Here is a 16,010-nt window from a genome sequence, read left to right on the forward strand (position 1 = left end):
GCGGAGCGGAGGCTGAACGCCGCCAGACTGATGCAGTCTGAGCGGATCCGCATCCATTCAGACTGCATCAGGGCTGGACGGAGGCGTTCGGGTCCGCTCGTGAGCACCTTCAAACGGAGCTCACGAGCGGACCAGCGAACGCTAGTGTGAAAGTAGCCTTAGCTAAATTGTTCTCAAACTGATAAGAATGTAACTGTAATGAGCTGTTAGGCTACATGCACACGTTGCGGAATACTCAGTTTTTCCACGCAGATTCCTGTGCGGAAAAACTGCAGCCTAGTACAGTACCAGCAAAGTGTATGAGATTACACAAATCGCATGTACACTTTGTGGATTGTTTCCTTGCAGAAATTGACCTGCATTGCGGATTTCCAAATCTGCAGCATGTGAATTATGTTTGAGGTTTTAGATGCAGATTTCACCCTTTTCAATGGAAGGGTGAGATCTTCGGCAAAATCGCATCTAATCTGTACCAAATTCCGCAATTAGAAATGGAAGATTTTGGTGCGGATATGCTGCAGAAACGCACATAAATCCGTACGGCACTTCCGCACTCATGTGCAGGTGGCCTTAGGAAAGTACAGAGAGCATTTCTCTGTCGGATTCAGTATGAAGCAGAGATCTTGCTAGTTGCAAATTTACTGGAACTCAAAGCTGTAGAAGAAAACGGTTAACAGAAAAATAGATTTTTAGCCTGAAATAAGTTGAATGCAATAATAAAAAGAAAAGGCTTTATTAGTATAGGCAGCTCTACGGTTTTTATAAACCTTCCCCGCCACTCCCCTGACATGAGTTCAGATGATTTTGCTTTATTAAAATCAAAGCTGCCTATGTAACGGTATGTACTTCACTACGACTAATGTGGCACCTATAGAACTGTGACGTTTGATGAGTTGATTAATTTTCTCCTCAATCCTTGGGCCTGAGCACCAAATTTTATCATCTGATGCTTTAGAAAAACAGGCAGAATTAATGGTAGTCACGTGGTACATTATGATGGTTAGGGTCCCTGTTATTGCTGAACATTTTCAGTTTGATCAGTAGCTCAATTATTTAAACTTGCATCCAGGCTGATCATCTCACCAAGCGGGGAAAGCCACTTCTACATCAGGAATCTATAGAGATAGAGACTGTGGAGGAGAAGTCAACCAAACGTTCTGTTCCCACCATTGAAGAACTCTCTGAGATGGAGCGTTTGGAGGAGTTGGACACATGCATGGTGAGTGACAGCGCTTTGTTTCACTTTTTAGAAATTACTACTCTCACAACCAGGGTATAAATGGTCAATGACTTATTCTAAAATGGGTAACCCGAGAAAAATCTATAAAATTAACAAATGGTGGGTGACCTTATTAAAACGTAACTTTTAATAAATATCCTTGCTAAGATAGCCTCATATCTCTAGTACTACATAACACGTACAAGCATAAAGTGATCATGCATACAAAGAAAAAGGCAAAAATAAAAAAATTGAAAAAGGTATATAGTGAGTTTAAGAGAGGAGCGTACACTAAAATTAAGTGTTTGGAGGAGTAAGGTTTAAAGGGGCACAGATACTGGGTCTCTTATCACTGTATATCCCTATAGCTTCCTCCACATCACACCTCTCTCTAAGTGTCCCTAGTTGTCCCTATATAGCGGTGATGACTGCCCAGCTTCGTCAGGGAAACCAAAAAATCGTGGGCACACTCATACCAATTTCACAGCACGTTCCGACGCGTTTTAATGGCCCACGGCCAAATCATCAGGGGACTGGTACATCTACAAATAACAACCAATTGCCCAGTAGCCTCCATCCAAACTGGGCTAATAAATCAACAAGTGGGAGATTTAGCGGTGATCAGTCGCTACATTAATCAGTACTTAGCTCTCCATGTGCTGATGTCCATGGCTCTGGCTCACGCCACGCCCAGTGAGTACTTGGGCCTCTTCCTAGACCATGTGACGTCACGTTCATCAGTCAAGTGGCTTGGGCACAGCACTGTCAAGTGAATGGCGCTGAGCTGCAGTGTCAAGCACTTCCATTTTATTCTTTTATCACATACAGGTGAAACTCAAAAAATTAGAATATAATGCAAAGTTCATTTATTAATGAAACTTAAAAGGTGAAACTAACATATGAGATAGATTCTTTATATGGAAAGTGAGATATTTCAAACCTTTATTTGTTATAATTTGCATGATTATGGCTTACAGCTTATGAAACCCCAAAGTCACAATCTCAGGTACCCTTAGCTCATGGGGTATGGATTAATTAGCTGACTAGTGTGTGACACTTTGAGCCTAGAATATTGAACCTTTTCACAAATTTCTAATTTTAAACTGCATTAATGCATTTCCTTTTAATTTGCATTACTGAAATAAATGGAATTTTGCACGATATTCTAATTTTACAAGTTTCACCTGTATATGAATATTCTATGCATTTTTTTTTATATAACAAAAAACCTGGCAGATGGTTTTCTGGATATAATTGTTTGTCACTCCATGTATTCTACTTCCTGTCCTGGTGCTTTAACTTCCTTCATGTTTGGACTTTTAGCATGAGAACCAGCCTTTAGTCAGACCACTCGGTGAGGACCAGAGAGCGTCTACCCCTGTAGTGACTCAATACAGTGTTTTCCTGTGGGCATCTTTTAATATTATAAGGATTTCTTTTAGATAACACTTTTCCTTTACAGCAGCAGCAAAGTGACAATGGATTATCTGTCTATATAAGAAGCTTTTTATTCTGTGTTCACAGCTACAGAAGAAAATTCAGGGGTTGGCAGCACTACTCATCCCACTCATTTGGGTACTGACCAGGAAATGGCTTACAAGCCAAATGGTGCGCGCAGATAGGGATCCTGGCTGGGGGTCCCAACTCATCCAGACAATTCAATAATCCGCAGCACTCGCCGGTAAACGATGAAAATAGTGGTGATTTATTCACTCAAACAGCAAGTATACAGCGACGTTTCGACCTCAGTTGGTCTTTATCAAGCAGCTGCTTGAGTGAATAAATCACCACTATTTTCATCATTTACCAGCGAGTGCTGCGGATTATTGAATTGTCCGGCCACAGCTACAGAAGGACATTATTTTTTATTTCATTATTAAGGGTATGGTACTGCCAAAATGGAAAAGAAAAACTGCCAAAAATTCAAGATTTTTTTTAATGATTATTGAGTTTCATAGAAAATACCCCTTTCTGATGGAAGTGTCCCTTTACATCATATAGTTCTGTATATTATTGAAATTGGCAACTGTCCCCATTGAAATCAACTGTTTTGGAGATCCAAGAATTGCAGATTACCTGATTTCTGATCTAGTTTCAAGTTGTTCGTCTATCAACAAACTTATGTTTGCAAGCAGATCACCAATTTTCACCAGAATTTAACTGGTCTGAAAAATAGGAACAAGTGTTCAACTTTTACTCTCCTCCTAAGGCCTCATGCCCATGACCGTTGTTTTATTCCGTGTCCATTGTTCAGTTTTTCGTGATTTTCTGCGGACCCATTGACTATCAATGGGTCCGTTGAAAACTCGGCTAATGCACCGTTTGTCATCCGTGTCCGTGATCCGTGGTTCCAGTCCGTCAAAAAAATATAACCTGTCCTATTATTTTCATGGAAAACGGTTCGCGGACCCATTCAAGTCAATGGGACCGCTAAAAAACGCGGAGGCACACAAGATTGTCATCCGCGTCCTAACCTGTCTTAGATTTTTTTTTTACTTTCCTTTATGTCTGGTGATCCTCCAAAAATAAAGGAAGACACACTGAAACAAAAACGGAACACGGAACAACAGAACCCCATTTTGCGGAACGGAACACAACAACGGTCGTGTGCATGAGGCCTAATTCTGTTGACACACAGCCTATATAGGACAGCATAAAATACAGTTCATCTTGCTGCACGGTTTTTCTTTATCACTATGGTCAGGCCAGCAGTAAGATTGGTGGAGGCAGCGAGCTAAAACTTAAAGGGGTTGTCTCATCTTATGAAGTGATACTTATGTTGTTTAATAACCTAATAGAAGTAACTTACCAATATACTCTACGTGACCATAATGCCTCCTGTTCTCACTTCTCCCAAGGGGAGGGGATACGGCCTCCGCTGCAATGCCTTAGCGGTGGCCGCACTTGCGGTGTGAAAAAAGCCAAAGCCGACCTTTCTGGTGGCTGGGATAGCGGGAATGAGCGCTAGTCTCCCGCGCATGCGCATTAGCTCACGCCCCTGGCCACCTTGTATTGCCTTGAATCTGAAGTGCCTTTTGGTATTACCCTCCTATGTGGTATGGAGCTGCCACAGTGCTGCGCCCCCGGCTATCCTTCTGCTCAGCAGCAGCCTTGGTCTGCTCAATGATTACTAGCCTCGGGAGCGCGAACGTACAGGCCAGGGGAGGGAATTACATAATCCCAGCGCCGCTGGCCTGTGCTGCCACTCATGTTAGAGCACCTGAAGTCCAGACCTGCGGCGCTGAACACAGAAGGTGAGACAGCCCCTTTAAGTGGGTATCCTGATCTAACCTCTGAGACCCAGTCCCCAGGTAACCACCAAATCGCATCAGTCAGATATAAGAAGGGTGGCCTGACATTCATGTGGCCCACTGGACTAAAGTATATAGGAGCTAGGAGACAGCAAAGCCAGCCAATACCTTAGCAGTTCCTCTGCAAAGCATTTACTTTATTATGCAGGGTAGTGTATAATTCACTTTTATGATGTCCTACCTTTTATTTTTATTTTTTTGGTGCTTGTGGGAGAAAGTTGAAGCTAGACTAAATGTCTGTACCCGAAATGATCTAAGCAGACCATAGATTATCAATAGGCTTTTTGGGCTAGATTTCTTTTTAGTTACCATTCTTTGTGTTCACATTATTCTACCTATTAAGGTATATTGTACAACTGCACACGATGTAATTCCCTAGTATCCCTGCTCAAGTCCCTCCAAGCAGAAATGACAGCGTATCATTCAGAGAAAGGTACACTGATGGGGCTTTTAAGGGACAAGATACAAAAATGACAGTAAATACAATGTTCCTTTTCAGAAATTCTTTGGCCTTTGGGGATACCGTACTATTAAGTTGTCTCCTACAGCAGTTTCCACTGAAGTCCGAATCGATTTTTAATGTGTTTTCAAAAACTGAAATGGCTATGCTAGTTGAATAATGTTGATGTAAAATAGTATACAGGGATCTGATGCCAGCAACAAGTGAACATTTTAGCATTTTCTGAAGCCTTAGACTCCATTTTGAAACCCTTATAGTCCAAAAGTGGATATGCTTACATACAAGTATGTATTGTGGGTGTTTAGAGTGCTATTTGGAAATTACCAGTATTTATTATCTCATTGCAACCAAAGGTTACTTAGCTAAGTGACCATTGGCCATAAAATCTACGGATGTAGCAGAGCCCAGTTTTTCAACTCATTGTGGTACTACAATGTGTTGTCTATAATGTTACATAGGAATGTAAGGACACTGACTGAATTACCAAAATAAATGAGCTTATCCTAGTGTAGAACTAAAATATAGTGTCAGAATTATTAACCCTTTAGTGACCAGCCTGTTTTGGGCCTTTCTAACCAAGCAATGTTTTTTGATTGTTGCCTTCCAAGAGATATTTTTCCACCTATATAGTCAAATGAAGGCTTTTTTTTTTTTTTTTTTTTTTGGTGGGGCAAGTTGTAGTTTTTAATGGTGCCATTTTGGGGTACACATCATTTGCTGATTAACTTTTATTAAGTCTTTCTGGGAGAGGGGTAGGAAAAAACAGCAATACTGCCACAGAGTTTCTACATTATACATTTTGCGACATTCATTTCTCGGCATAAATAACATGATAATTGTATTCTCTGGGTCAGTACGATTACTGTGATACCAAATACTTTATATGATGTCATTTATCAAACTGGTGTAAAGTAGAACTGGCTTAGTTGCCCATAGCAACCAATCTGATTCCACCTTTCATTTTTGACAGCTCCTTTGGAAAATGAAAGGTGGCGTCTGATCCAGTTCTACTTTACACTAGTTTGATATATGACTCCAATAGTTTTTTACATTTACTACTTTTGCCCAATAAAAACCCTTTAGAAAAAAAAAAAAAAATTTGCATTGCCGCAACCCAAGATCCATAACTTTTTTTTTTTAATTGTTCTTTATACAGAGATTAATGAGGGCTTAATTTTTGTAGGATTATTTTTAGTTTTCATCTGTACTATTTTGGGTTACATAGTTTTTGATCTTTTTTTTTTTTGTTGGCGACTAAGCAAAAGCAGCAGTTCTGGCATCTTTATTAATTTTTTTCACGGAGTTCACCGCACAGAATAATTTGCATGATATTTGCATAGTACACTTTGTTATCACGTACAAAATATGTGGAGATTTTATTTTTGCAATTATTAAAGCTTTTTTTTTTTATTGCGTTTTTAACCACTATTATAGGGGATTTTTTTTATTCTAAAATACATTCCCCTATTCCTATAGTGCAATGCATTTTAATGTCAGTGCTATACTAACGTTGACCAGCAGGCTGCGAGACAGGCTTGGGGCCTACACTAACCCCTGGCCTGTCTGTACCGGCATCTGCACCCTGTGATCTCATTTGCAGAGTGCTAATGGGAGACACAGGGGGTCCACTGCCTCTGTAACCGCTTACATGTGGCAGGCGGCCCGAATAGGAATTTCTGCTGGTCCGGGCCATTAGAGCAGGAGTGTGGCTCCCATGTGAGAGCCGAGCCTCCACTTTCTGCTGCATGGGAGACTCGTGCAGAGCTTGGACTGGGCCGTCATAAAACAGCGGCGACCCAGCCCAAGGCCCCTTAGTGACCGCTGAAAAAAAAGGCATATTGGTGGTCACTAAGGGGGTTAAGACTGGCATTTCATATGACAGTCTGTAATGATGCTGGTTGTGCACAATACCGCAGAACTAGATGTCACATTTAGCAGTCTCCTTTCCCAAGTCCTAATAATGCCTTGCCCTGTGAATGTGTGGAGATCTGCCAGGCTGGCTGCACATGTCTGATTCTTCTCTTTGTTTTGGTTTGAATTGAGCTGGATCAACCTTCCCTCAGGTGTACTGGGTTGATTGTTAGCGAGGCTATTTATTCCTCCTTCTCCCAGTGGCTTGTGCGGGTTATAGTTCATTCCTGTTGGCTTTGGATGTGTTGTGGAATGTCTACTCCAGCTCAGCTCAAGAGAAGTCCTCTCTGTTTCTTCCCTTGTTGTCTTTTGTCTAGGCCTCTAGGGAGACTCTTGCTTCCTCCTGCTTGAAGAAGCATGTCGCCTCTTCCCCTTTCCCTTCTGCTCAGGGTTGTCCGAGGGTATATAGACGTAGGCACGAGGGCATGTGCATATCCACCATAAGGGTATGCACATGTGCACAGCAGTATAGGGAAATCTTCAGGGATCACTAGGAGGTGACCCTTTCTCCCTAGCTTTTGGGCCTAATCTATTGTTCTGTTTGTTTTCCCTGTGTTTGGTTATTTTGCTGTTGATATACCTTCCGTGATATTATAACCCACACAGGCCACTGGGAGAAGGAGGAATAAATAGCCTTGCTAACAATCAACCCAGTACACCTGAGGGAAGGTGGATCCAGCTCAACTCAAACCAAAACAAAGAGACAAGTCAAACATGTGCAGCCAGCCTGGCAGATCTCCGCACATTCACAGGGCATGGTGTGACAAATAATGGCTCTTGGTACTCATATACTGTACTCCCTAGGACTTAGTAGGGCAGAAAAAACACTCAGAAGGTACATACATGGAGATATTTGGAATTTCTAGGACCCCCAAGCAAAGTTATCAATTAGGCCACTGTCACACCACTAATCTTTGCCACCATCAGCCCACTAAGCCCTAATCTCAGTTTAGCAGTGCAGCTGACTCTTCCATGGGCCCTTGTGCAGCTGAACTGACTGCACAGATGGTGTGTCTGCCCCTGATTTAGTTTTTGTTTTTTTCAGCCAACTGCTTGTGGCAAGCAGGGAACCACCTGATCTCTGGGTAAGTATTTGGTTTGCATGGTAGTAAAGTCCTCCCCTGATCATGTATGAACACTGACAAAGATAAGACTGTGAAACAAACTCTCCATTGGATGAGAGGAACAGAATGAATGAGTGTCATGGGAGGAGGACATTCTGCAGCAGTGGAGTAGATGACAGGTATATGACATACAGGTAGATAGCGGAATGATGACAATAAATAGAAACTGAGCAATACTGATCTGAACCTGTCTGAGTTCAGTTCAGCAAATCAGCCTGGTCAGTACAACAGCGCAGCCAGAAACCAATTTAAAACGCATCAAGAGACTTGAAAACACACTAGACTAGAATGAAATATAGTTGTGGAACTAGAGTACAAAGTATCTGGAAGGGAATGCAACAAGCATATACCTGGCAACCAGAGTGGAGTATATAAAAGTACCGTACCACTAAGCACCGTCCACTCTTCTAAAAAAAAAAAAGTAAATGATGCTTGCACAGAAAAATTTGACTTCTGATGCCAATTTTGTGCTGCAGTATGTATGATAAAAATGTATTTCTGTGACCTGTCCTTAGGGTAGGCCATCATTTTTTAATCAGTAAAGATCTAAGTAGTTGGAACAACAGAGTTAAAGGGCCACAACCTCTTCTGCGCAGTAAAAAAGGGTTAGTTATCCCAGGAAAGGTACAGTATTTGGCACCATTGAACAGTCCCATAAAAGTGAATAGATCGGTGGACCAACATGTGCATTACTGCTTTATTCAGAGGAACCTCAGTGACCCCCCCCCCCCCCCCCCCCCCCCTGTTCTCAGGTCCCAGTGGTTAGAACCGCCATTATCAGAAATGTTTAGTTAAAACATTTAGTTAAAAATGTAGTATCGCCAGTGAGCTATTCGGTAAAATGTATCCTTATAGCGCCACCTGCTGTTTGTTTTCCTTATTTTTTGTCCACTTTACTGAAGCTGTCACATACGTACAGTTTAAATCTTCAATTGTCACCAGCCCTGTCTTCTGTTAGAAGATGTGGCAATTACAGGGAAGAGCTACAGCCAGAAATAAAGGCTGAAATAAATCTAGCAGAACATTTGGAGTATTCAATGTGGGGATCTCTGGATCCATGTGAGGTACAGGGCTGGTTCTAACTTTGTTAGAAAGAGATTGTCAGGTCCTATATGATGTCCGATTTTCATTTTCACATCAATTATGGCATAACCCCTTTAAAGGGAATTTGTCGCCAGGTACCTCTCTATCAAACTGTTTGCCTAGTTTGATGGCTGTGGTTCACCTGATTAAAACAATGTTTTTCTTTTCTTGACCCAAGGCTCCATTCCAGAGTTAGGCTCCATTCACAGGTCCGTGTGTGTTTTGCGAATCCACCGATCTTCAAAACACGGACACCGGCAATGTGCATTCCGCATTTTACGGACCGCACATCGCCGGCACTTAATAGAAAATGCCTAATCTTGTCCGCAATTGCGGACAAGAATAGGACATGTTCTATTTTTTGGGGAGATGGAATTGCGAACCCGGAATAGCGGACACGGAAGTGCGGATCCGCTATTCCGGATCCGTGCAGCACATAGTGCGGCCCCATATAAATGAATGGGTCCGCAATTCCGTTCCACAAAATGCGGAACAGAATTGCGGACGTGTGAATAGAGCCTTATGGTACAGTTTCTTAATATGCAAATTAGGCCTTTTGTGCAATGAGGGGTGTCACCATTGCTATTGTTGCACCCAAGCTCCGCTCCTGTCTGTGACCAACCCCTCCCCTGCTGCTTTGCCACAGAAAGGAGCGGAGCTTGGGGGCAACAGGAACAATGGTGACACCCCTCATTGCACCAAAGGTGTAATTTGCATATTAAGAAAAAGTACCATAGCTTAGAAATAGAGCCTCAGATCAAGAAGAGTGGTGAACCACAGCCATGTGCCTACGCAAACAGTTGCATAGGGAGGTCGCTGGTGACGCATTCCCTTTAAGGATCTATGGCACTGCAGCCACTTTGTTCTGCTTATCCATATGGGATTTTGGGGTCATATACACTTTTAAGTGACAAAAATCTGCTGGAGTTCTATATTTTTGCTGAGATGACTAGCACAATATGTATACACCATTGTAAGTCCTATGGTGAGTGGATTGTTATGCCTTGATAATATTAGTCTTTATTTTTCAGGATTGGGCAGAAATGCACAATAAATCTACATATAATCTGCAGTAAATGAATTTACTTGCATTTTGTATTAAACACTACATTTTACAGTCGGAAGCTTATCATCTGCCCTGCTGCCAATTGCCACCATATCTCCAGGCGATCATAGCTGCTAAAAGCAATAAAGGGTGTAAAAATCTCCTTTCCATTCCCTTAAATTTACAGCACAAAAATTTGCTTAGCAGTTTTCATGCTGTTGTATAATTTACATTTCTAAATGGATTAGACCTCTTCCACACATGCACTCTTCTGTTCTTCTCCGTTATAGGAGCACAACAAAGAAAATAATGGAAGTGCCTGATTCAGCACATAACTGACCCAAACAGAGCCAAACAGATTTCATTCACTATAATGAGGTCTGTTTGGGGTTTCCGTTTAGGGAGTTTCTTTTTTTTTTTGTAGGCAAAAAAGTCCTGGATATAGGACTTTTCTCTTCAAGGTTTTTGACAGAATCTGCAGCAGAGGCCCCAAATAGATCTCAATGCCGGAGAAAAACACTTCCGTTTTGTCCCCAGAACTGAACAGAAAGGAATTCCATTCCGTTTGGTGGAGTTCCCATACCGGAGAGAAAACCGTAGCAAGCTGCGGTTTTATGTGCGGCATGGGATGCGGAGCAAAACGGATCCGGCAGGACACACAATGCAAGTCAATGGTGCCGGGTCCATCATTACAATTTTAAAGATAATACAACCACATCAGTTCATAACTAATGCAGCCAGTGGTATTATCAGAAACGGAAGCGTTTTTTCTGATCCCTGCCGAGTCAAGCAAAAACGCAAGTGTGAAATAAACCTAACTTAATATTTGGTAGCACCTTTGTGCCAATAGTTATGTCAAAATTAAAATGGGCACTAATGAAGCTTCCTCCCAGAGTAACATTGCAGTAAGACTGGTACTTTATTTTGCAGCCCATACTCTATATAATAGGTGAGGGGGAAAAACAGGCAATTGTCAGAGATTGCACACGATTTTGTCATTTTAACCAGCTTACATTTAAGTGCTTCCCACCGGTTTTATCAAATGTCACACATTGTTAAATCTGTTCCATCTTTAAACCTAAAACTTCTCTCTAGAAAAGCTACTCCAGTTTTCCTACTCCACCCTCCGACTGGTGTTTATTTGCAACTTTTATTTGCGACTTTTTCTGGAGTGAAAAAAATCTTGAGTGAAATTTATTAACATAGGTAAGGCTACTTTCACACTAGCGGTACGGACCTCCGGCAGGCTGTTCCGTCGGGTGAACAGCCTGTCGGATCCGTCCTGCCGCTAGTGACCGGGTGCCTCCGGACTGCCGCTCCATCCCCATTGACTAAAATGGGAGCGCGGCGGAGTTCTGGCAGAGGCACGGCGAGAGGCTGCTGGAATAAAACTACATGTCCGACATTTATTCCTGCAGCCTCTCGCTGTGCGCTGCCGTGCCTCGCCGTAACTCTGCCCTTGCCCCCATTAAAGTCAATGGGGACGGAGCCGCAGTCCGGGGGCACACTGTCACTAGCGGCAGGACGCATCCGACAGGCTGTTCACCCAACAGAACAACCTGCCGGAGGTCCGTGCCGCTAGTGTGAAAGTAGCCTAAGCACGCCCATTTTACACCCATTTTTCAAAACTAGACTGAGTGGTGTAAAAAACCAAAGTCAAAAAAAAATTGACAAGTGACCTCAAAAAGTTACAAAGCTCCTATTATGTGACTTATTGAGGCCAGAATTCTGGAGGACAAAGCATAATAAATTCTCCTATTTATAAGAAGTCCATCATAAGAGCCTGGGCTAAAGTGCCATATTTGGCTAGATATACACCACCAGGCAGACATGTTATTAGTTTAGTGTGACTGGGGATCCTTACTTTAGTTTCTGGTGACATGACTTGCTGATTTTTTTGATTTGGGACTTATCCTTCATAAGCTTCTAAGGTGAGTTATTATTATCTTACACGATTGCCTGTAAGGGGCTATGAGGGGCTTGTCCCCTGTCTCTTCAGATCCATGAAATGCTATCATAGTGCCTGTGACACAGCCTCCAGGCTCATGCGCTTATTTACTTCATTAAGCTGTCAGATCAGTGATTCCCTTGGCAGACGTGCCATTGAGAAGTTGGCTCACAACAAATGCATCACATTCTTAATCCTTAGAGACAAAAAGGGAAAGTTTAATGTGGATTGACAAGAGAGAACTACGTGAACATGATCTGATGGAAGGGTTTGTGTACAGTGATGTTAAATGTAGTTAAACACAGTATAATACATTGACGTGACTGGTACATACTGGGTATAAAACTAATCTTGTATACTACAGGGTGGGCCATTTATATGGATACACCTTAATAAAATGGGAATGGTTGGTGATATTAACTTCCTGTTTGTGGCACATTAGTATATGTTAGGGTGGAAACTTTTCAAGATGGGTGGTGACCATGGCGGCCATTTTGAAGTTGGCCATTTTGAATCCAACTTCAGTTTTTCAATAGGAAGAGGGTCATGTGACACATCAAACTTATTGGGAATTTCACAAGAAAAACAATGGTGTGCTTGGTTTTAACTGTATTCTTTCATGAGTTATTTACAAGTTTCTGACCACTTATAAAATGTGTTCAATGTGCTGCCCATTGTGTTGGATTGTCAATGCAATCCTCTTCTCCCACTCTTCACACACTGATAGCAACACCGCAGGAAAAATGCTAGCACAGGCTTCCAGTATCCGTCGTTTCAGGTGCTGCACATCTCGTATCTTCACAGCATATGTATAATGATGATGTACAATATAATGAAGAATTGTAATACATTGCCAAAAATCAGGTCCCACAGTAAACCAAAATTTCCCAGTTCTGTGTTTTTCCCAGGAACATATAAATAAACTTAGCAGTTCTGAAGTGCCACATTTATTTAAATTCATTCAAATGGTCATATTACAACTTAAATTTTTTTTGTGAAAAAACAAAAAAGGCTGCTGTATCTATGTATTCCTCTGATTCCACATGGGGGCATAGAATTTTTTTTCTCTGTTGGATTCCATACAATTCAACAACATGATTCCATAGTAGCCTAGTTTGTATGACTGAAAAAAGTAATCCGTCCATCAGTTCAACCTATTATCCTACAAGTTGATCCAGAGGAAGACAAAAAAAAAACATGAGGTAGAAGCCAAATTTTCTCATAGCAGGGAGAAAAATGCTTTTTGACTTCTAATCTAGCCATCAGAACAACTCCCTTGGTCTACGACTCTTCTCCAGAATTCTAGGAGGAGGCCACCTCTTGAACTCTTTTAGTGAGTTCCCAATCACCACCTCCTCTGGCAGAGAATATAAGGAGATGATGAACCAGAGTGGAGAGCTACTGCAGACAAGAACTACTGCTTTGGTGGCATCATGCCCATGTCACCCACTTTTTATATATGTGATGTATATTACTATATTTTCTTTGCAGTGGCTGCTGCAGGAGATATAAACATACACAACCCCCCCCCCCCCAGTAATAAAAGATCATCACTGGGGGCCCTCATGAACCCATCTAAGTCTTCCCTGTTTTCAGGAATTGCTATTGATCTACCGTAAATGGTGTCCACTGTAAAGAAATGCTGCTTTCCCTTAAACCTGTTAGTTTTGACCCCCATTAATATAGAATGCAATTGACATTTGAATATTCTACCCCTTCAGGACAATGGTAGCCTTTGGTCTTTTTCCACATTATTGACATATAAAGATAATATGTTCACACTGGTATGAATTATTAAGGATAATCCTCGGGCTACGTTATTCTATGAATGGCGGCAACAGAGATTCTAGATATTTATCATTAGCATCATCCTCACATATTTTCATTTGCTTTTCATGGTATAACCACCCTGTATGAATCGGCTGCTTCCCATATTTTACTTTACTTCTCTCTGAGAACGGTATCTGTTATATGTGGACTTACATGAGACGGCAAGTTTCCCTACTTCATTGTCTTAAAGGGTTTCAGGAGGAAACTGGACAACCTTTGGGATCTGCAATAAAAAGTGTTAAGTACTTACCTGACATTCTGCGCCACCAGTCCAGTTCTCCTGGCTGGGTACTATTTACCCGGCTGCAGCTGTGACGTCACATTGACAACATGTGACCACTGCAGCCAATTACTGGCATTGTTAGGTGCACCACTGAAGACACTGATTGGCTGCAGTGGTCATGTGTCGATGAGGTGACGTCAGTGCGGCAGCCAGGTAAGTAGAGCCACTGCTGTCAGGTAAGTACTTACCACTTGTTTATTGGGGGTGGATCCTGAGGGTCCCCTTTAAGTTATCATGTGAAATGCAGGCTAACAGATCTGTGTATATAACTTCATACAACCTCCCTGCTGCGCAGAGGTTTAATACAGTACCCATTCAAGTTCTGTAAATTCTGTACCTCCAAACTCCTCTGTCTTCATATAGGAGCATACAGATTTTTTTTTTTCTGTCTTATGCATGGGGTCTCCAACAGGAACAAAATGGATGCAGTCTCCATAGGAGGTACCGGTATTTTCTCTGAGAATTGCATTTAGAGAAAAATAACTCCGTAATACAGTGTCATACCGTATAGCAAATTCAGCTCTGCTACATCAGTATATAAATGTTTTTATGGTTTAAATTTTCTTTAATACAATTATTTCTATATAAACTTATTTAATTATATTAAATGTAATATTAAGATTTTAATGATTTAATTACCTGTAAAAAAAAAAATGGTGAAATTTTAAGTATTTGACATGTATCTTTTAGATTATACTTGCACTCGTTGAAGCTGTTGTAGTGAGAATTGCAGTACAAGGACCATCCAGACCTGTGCACTATGTGAATGATTGCTGAGATATTTTAGGATTATTGTGTGCCTGTCACAGCATATGATTTATTGTCGGATGCTGTGGTAGAGGTGCATATCTCCCTTCACTTGTCAGCGGAGAATATGATGATTCCTCTGCTACGGGAGCAGAAGAGATTGAAGTGTATTACTGTCTTTCCCCTTTTTCCCTCTAACTGAATGTGTCTTCCACTTTTTTATTTTATTTTTTTCATTATTTCTCTCTATTTTTCTCTGCCTTTTAGAAATTAGCTTTTCTCTCTTCTTTATTCACATCCTGTCTCTTTCTTTTTGCTGCTTGGAGACTCTCTGCTGTAGAAGTGTAAGTACTTTTCTTTTTTTTTTCTGTGGCTTTCCTTGTGTCTTTTACTTTCATGCTTCATTTATCTCTCTGCTGCGAGTCTGGCTCCTGGGTGATAGCAAGCACGTCTTCCTGTGGTAACTAATAATACTGCATTGCTAGTAAATGATTTGCTTGGAAGCTGTAACCATAAATTCTGCACGCTGGAAATAATTTGAGGCAAACGCACAAAAATGTTTGTTCTTCTTCTGTATGTTACTTCGCTAGCTTTATGGGTGTAGGTAAATATTTGCGTTGCATGATAAAATTGATTGCAAATGTCTAATTACTTTGTATGGTAGAAAGTCGAGTTGGTACTGTTGATATTTTAGGAATTCATCTAAGGGTAGTAGTATCATTTTGTTTAACCCCTTCAGGACCCTGAGATTTTCCATTTTTGCATTTTCGTTTTTCACTCCCCGCCTTCCCATAGTCCTATCTTTTTTATTTTTCCATTCACATAGCCTTATGAGGGCTTATTTTTTTGTGGGACAAGTTGTACTTTCTCATGGCACTATTTCCGGTTGCATGTAGTAGGAAGCGGGAAAAAAATTCCAAATGGAGTAGAATTGGGATAAAGTTTTTTTTGTTTTTTTTTTACACTGTACACTATGCGGATATCTTCATTCCTTAGGTCGGTATGGTTAAAACGTTACCACATTTGTATAATTTTTCTTGTGTTTTAAT

The 16,010-nt window shown here is 41.3% G+C and overlaps 1 protein-coding gene across 1 annotated transcript in view; it reads left to right on the forward strand.

Annotated features, from left to right (window-relative positions):
• Positions 1-16,010, forward strand: part of LOC122932349 (F-actin-uncapping protein LRRC16A-like) — a 299,289-nt gene that overhangs the window by 228,306 nt on the left and 54,973 nt on the right. Inside the window, 1 exon segment of the mRNA XM_044286714.1 lies at positions 1,070-1,219. Coding sequence (XP_044142649.1) covers positions 1,070-1,219 — 150 coding nt within the window.

Source organism: Bufo gargarizans, chromosome 3 (genome assembly GCF_014858855.1).
Source record: "Bufo gargarizans isolate SCDJY-AF-19 chromosome 3, ASM1485885v1, whole genome shotgun sequence".
Lineage (NCBI taxonomy): Eukaryota > Metazoa > Chordata > Amphibia > Anura > Bufonidae > Bufo > Bufo gargarizans.